The sequence below is a fragment of the Leptopilina boulardi genome, unplaced genomic scaffold (assembly GCF_019393585.1).
Source record: "Leptopilina boulardi isolate dan_hultmark-lab unplaced genomic scaffold, ZJU_Lbou_2.1 LbouV2_371, whole genome shotgun sequence".
Lineage (NCBI taxonomy): Eukaryota > Metazoa > Arthropoda > Insecta > Hymenoptera > Figitidae > Leptopilina > Leptopilina boulardi.
The window spans coordinates 1891464-1897370 of record NW_026137942.1 but is presented as its reverse complement, the minus strand read 5'-3'; the positions used below and the strand labels follow the sequence as shown (position 1 = coordinate 1897370).

Genomic DNA, 5907 nt, shown 5'->3' with positions numbered 1-5907 from the left:
TCTTTGATAAAAGCATTCTCGAAAACATTGTCCAGCAGAGCAATTTGTATCGAAGTCAAAAACAGGGAAATTCACATTATGATTATGATTTGAACGTTCCAGAGCTTCAAGCTTGGATGGGAATTATATTATTGATGGGGATACATCGATTGCCACAGTTAAAAAATTACTGGTCTAAAGACCCTGCGATCAGAGTCGAATTTATAGCAAATATTATGCCACGAGACAGATTTCATAAAATTACTGAAATACTTCGTGTCAATGACAATAATAATAATCTTCCATAAAGTCATCTAGATTACGATAAAATTTTCAAACTTCGTCCTCTCTTTGACAATTTAAATAAAAAAACAAAGGAAGTTTACACTCCTTCAAAAACTTTATCAGTAGATGAATCAATGATAAAGTTTAAAGGGAGATTAAGTTTCAAGCAATATTTGCCATCAAAGCCAATCAAAAGAGGCTTCAAAATGTGGTGTTTGGCTGATTCCAAAACTTCATATATTGTAAATTTTGAAATTTACACTGGAAAATGCAATGGAAATCAATCAAGCGAACCACTTGGTGAACGGGTAGTTTTGAAACTTACTCATGAACTTGAAGGAATCGAATCATTGGTTGCATTTGACAACTTTTTTACATCTGTAAATGTTGTAGATGCACTTTGTAAAAAAGACATTTATTCTGTTGGGACTGTACGAACAAATCGAAAAGGATTGCCAGAAATCATGAAAGAAAAAAAGAAATTACAAAGAGGAGAATATGAGTACAGGACGAAAAACAATATCAGAGCTATAAAGTGGATGGATTCAAAAATCGTCACAGTTCTTTCGTCAGCTCATAATCCTCTAACTGTTACAACGGTTAAAAGGACTCTGAAAACTGACAAAAGAATCATACAAGATCTCGGATAAGATCCCATGTGTGTTCCTATTTATCGTGTTGTTCATATAGGAACCTACACAGGAAACCTCATGGGATCCTGTGTTATTGCTTTTACAGAGACATAAGATCGTGCGCTTGATCTCACGCAAGTTCATCCCAGGAACCTTTTCATACAGGATCTTATGTGTGAACCTGTATGGGAACCCACATAAGAACTCACAAGAGATCCTGGATGGGATCCCATATGTGTTCTCACATAGGAATTTTCAACAGGGGGGTCAGTGCGTTAGACGTATTTCAAGACATTGCGAGCACCAAGTCACAGTAAGAGGTTTGTCACTTGATACTTAGGTATGCGGAAGTCTTCTCTTATTTATTTTATTTATAATGAATTTCTCAATTAATTTCTATTTAACTTGTATATTTTCAAGACACTTGTACTTTATATTAATAAACACAAATCAACCCTAACTCGGGGAATAATCAATAACTTTAACCACTTTTTGTGGGACTTCAATAATATATAATCCTCCGCTTTTTGCGGGAATCAACACTACATCCGCTCTGCGGGAAATGATACTGAACACTTGAACGAATACTAATCATTCGATCTCTACTGGCCGAAAGACCGACTATTTAAACTCCTTTAAACAATGAGATTGGTGACAATGATCACTCCCGATTCATGTAGAAGGAGAGATGATTTTGGAACTGACTTCTCCTTATTTTCATGCAATCTCAACAACGTTGCATTTTTAATTGGGGCAGTAATACAGTCAACCACCTACTCTACTTATAATTTTCATTAATATTACATAATCTTCCAAAAGGGATTAAGTAACTATCATATATTGAAGACCCACATTTAAATGATATAATAAGAATTTAGATCATGTTATTATTTTGTAACTTATTTCAATTTAACGATTCATTATAAATAAAGTATATGAAAAGACCTTTGGCATAATTATTAAATAATTTTGAAATAATAATTAAAATATTCACAATGAGAATAATAATGTGTGTTGTGTTTTACAATATAATAATTCGAAAAATAATTATGAATAAATAATGATTAAAAAAATTATAAAGTGACGGAAATTCCATCCCTAACAAATACGCCCCTTCTTTCTGGCTGACGTCCCTTTGCAGCCTGTGTATGTGTAATGTCATCGAATATAATTTTTTTACAAAATTCCTTTCGTAGATATACATTTTAAAATGTTTACAATTTATCCTGGTTCATGAAAGTGGTGTAGTTTGTTTAGTAGCTGTAATAAATGTTTGAACGAATACTGATTTTTGCTTTTTCCTTATATATAATGTTTTTTTAATAGTAAAAATAGTCGTTTCCTCTTTTTTTTGTTTTAGGAAGATTTTTATGAAAAGGATAAATTAGTTTTCATATGTAAGAGAGTTAAAAAAAATATTTGTTGTATTTTTTGATATAAAAAAAATGAGACAAAAGAAAAATGATATATATTTGTTTCAGACAAATAAAATAAAACCAAATGAGCACAATTATTTAAATTTTATTGTTTCTTATAAAAAAAATAAAAACTGTAATTAAAAAAAATGCAATTAAATGATGTCTTGTAAGCAAAGATAATTTAGTTAATTATTTTGCCTTTTTATGATAATTTTTCTGATCTCAAAAAAAACTTACAAAAAAATAAGATCAAATTTAAATACATGGATATATAATAAAACAATAAGAAATATATGGAGATATGAAAACACTTCGCTTACGAAGCGAATTTTAAAGAATACAAATAAAATAATAAAGAAAGAAAAATGTGTTATATATGTATCTCCTTATATATCCAAATTTATTTATGTGCATATAATAAAAAAATGTTTACAAAAAAATGATGATTACATTTTCACGATTTATAGATTTACAATTACTGACAAACTTAAAGATGAAAAAAAAACTTTTAATACACAGTCTATGAATACATTTAATATAAAATAATAATAAAAAAATTATGTTGGAGACTAAATATTAAAAAAAAATATTCTCCAACCCCTGACCCTCTTTTTTTTCTTGCTGTCGTCCCCTGACAGCTGTTGCGACATGTTTATTATTTCCAAAGTTCAATACCCGTTGTGGAATTTATTTAATTTCTACACTCTCTTTGTTTCTTATTTATTGCGTTATTATTTTTTTTGTATAGTTTCAAAAATTGTATTTTTGTATTTATTGAATTTAATAATTCTATCATTCGTTTCGCGATTCTCCTTCTATACTTTTCGTGTTCTTCTTTTTCTTTTAAATCAAAAAAATCAGTGTTCTTTTCTCAAGTTTAAAAAAAAAAAAATTTATAAAAATGTCAGGTAGTACTTTGGACTATGATACTTATATGCTCTCTTTGGAATTAGCGCGGAGTGGTGTGAATGACACTACGAGTTTTTTGCTTTGAAAGCGTTTTCAAATAGAAAAACAACAGGTGGATAAGATTTTTGGTGGTCGACGCGGGTAAGTTGTTTATTTTGTTGCCTCGTTTTATAAAAATAAAATATATCAATAAATAATTAATAACTATTTAATAAATAAATAAAATAAATTACTCTTGCCATCGAGAGAAAATAACAGCAAAATACATTGTTCCCTTTTTTTAGACTACAAGTCCTAATACCCGACTGGACGGATGCTATTTCCCGGGAAGATAATTTTTCGAAATGGCCTCTAGATCTAGCCAGCATGGAAAAATCCGTCAAATGTGATGTTGGTGTGTTTGTGTATGTTTAATTTTATTTTAGAAGAAACTGTTTTATTAAAGTCAATTATTTAAAAAGACCTACCAGAATTATAATCATAACAGAAAAGTATCGTATTCCTCGTTGTTTGTCACTTGATACTTAGGTATGCGGAAGTCTTCTCTCATTTATTTTATTTATAATGAATTTCTCAATTAATTTCTATTTAACTTGTATATTTTCAAGACACTTGTACTTTATATTAATAAACACAAATCAACCTGACTTCTCCTTATTTTCATGCAATTTCAACAACGTTGCATTCTTAACTGGGGCAGTGATACATTCAACCACCTACTCTACTTATAATTTTCATTAATATTACTTAATCTTCCAAAAGGGATTAAGTGACTGTCTTATGCAAATTCCATTCTATTAATTTTTTTTTAAAATTACATAATTTAAAAACAAAAATTTTTAATAAAAGAAGGCAATAATAAACATTGGGTGTTTTTGAGGTTCACACTTTTAGCGCTCTGAGCATAGGTACACCCTTTTCTAATTAATTAGGTTAGAAAATGATACACTTATTATTATATACACTTCATTATTATGCATTGATAGATATTATTTAGTAAACTAAATTATTCAATAAAGGAAAATCATATATTATCAATTTCAACTTTTTGTTTTATGTTTTTTTCCTCCCTGCCGGAAGGGTGGTACTGGATTGGTACTGCCCGGCTAAAAAAACTTGTACAAGAAAATGTACAAGTTCTTGTACATGTTTATTAATTAACTTGTACATTTTCTTGTACATGTTCGAGTAATGTTCTTGAACAAGTTCAGCATCCGGAATTGAGACATGTTCTAGTACCAGAACTTGTACAAGATCTTGGATAAGAAAATATACTTGTACAAGAAAATGTACATATTCTTGTACATGTTCATTAATGAACTTGTACATGTTCGAGTAATGTTCTTGAACAAGTTCAGCATCCGGAATTGCGACATGTTCTTGTACCAGAACTTGTACAAGATCTTGGATAAGAAAATATACTTGTACAAGAAAATGTACATGTTCTTGTACATATTTTTTGTGCAGGTTTCATGTACAAGTACTTTAACATGAACACGTTTATGTTCTTGTACAAGAACATTTGTTTAAAAATGTTTTTGAAAAAAATTTGAAATTTTAATAAGTTATAATTATTAAGAATCTTCACTTATGCATGCTAAAAATTATTGCGCAGCTGTAAAGGCTTAAAAAACTACTGCGCAGCCTTTAAAGTTTTTAACTTTTAATTTAAAAGACATAAGTGAACATGTACAAGAACATGTTCCACATCTGGTACAAGAAAATGTATATGAAACCTGCACAAAAAATATGTACAAGAATATGTACATTTTCTTGTACAAGTATATTTTCTTGTCCACCCTGCCGGAAGGGTGGTACTGGAAAATTGGAACTGAGGGCTCAGTACCAACTCAGTACTAATTTGGTGCATTTTGGTACTGAAATGGAACTGGGAAATTTACCTGCGAAAAGGATCGAGTTACCGTTAATACCCTCATAAAAGTGAAAAGCGACTAGCTTTTTCAATATTTTTAAACTAATACTTTATATTTATTTCAATATTATATTTGTTTTTCCTGGATTTATATTATTTTCATACATTATTATGCATATGATATGTCCTTTGTCAGCTAAATTCAAAAATGATGTCCATTTTTTTGTCAAACTTAAGGTATACGAGATAAATTATAACTTTTTTAAATGTAATTATTTTTTGATAAATTTTAGATATTCATAATCTGGAAATATTATCGAATCTCAATATATATTTTTTAAAGTGGAGTTATTAAAATTATAAATTTTTTAAGCAATAAAACTCGGGTTAAAAGTTTAATCCTTCAACAAAGGACCTAGGGGTCTATTGTTCAAGGAGGGATTGCAATATAATTTCCAAACTTAACAGAAATTTTCTACAAACTATTATGTTTTTTTTTGCTGTTTTACACGTATATCATGAGAGACGGTTTGTTGATCTTATATACCTTTAAAATTCTTGTTATAGTACTTTAAAAATGTCTTGTTATGGGTTATCAGGTAGTGGTACTGAAGTGGAACTCAAGCCAAGTCCAATTCAGTACCATTCCAGTACCACTCTTTCGGTAGGGTAATAATTCGAAAAATAATTATGAATAAATAATGATTAAAAAAATTATAAAGTGACGGAAATTCCGTCCCTAACACAATTCATTTTTGACAATTATTTTATGAAATTTTTTTTATTTACGTTGAAATTTTGTTTTTAAGTT

General features: G+C 29.1%; 1 protein-coding gene across 1 annotated transcript; it reads left to right on the top strand.

The window, feature by feature from the left end:
• Nucleotides 1-470: 470 nt before the first annotated feature.
• LOC127287542 (piggyBac transposable element-derived protein 4-like) lies at nucleotides 471-914 on the top strand. The gene has a single exon (XM_051314533.1). It carries the CDS (start codon nucleotides 471-473, stop codon nucleotides 912-914), a length of 444 nt encoding a protein of 147 aa, XP_051170490.1.
• Nucleotides 915-5907: the final 4993 nt, after the last annotated feature.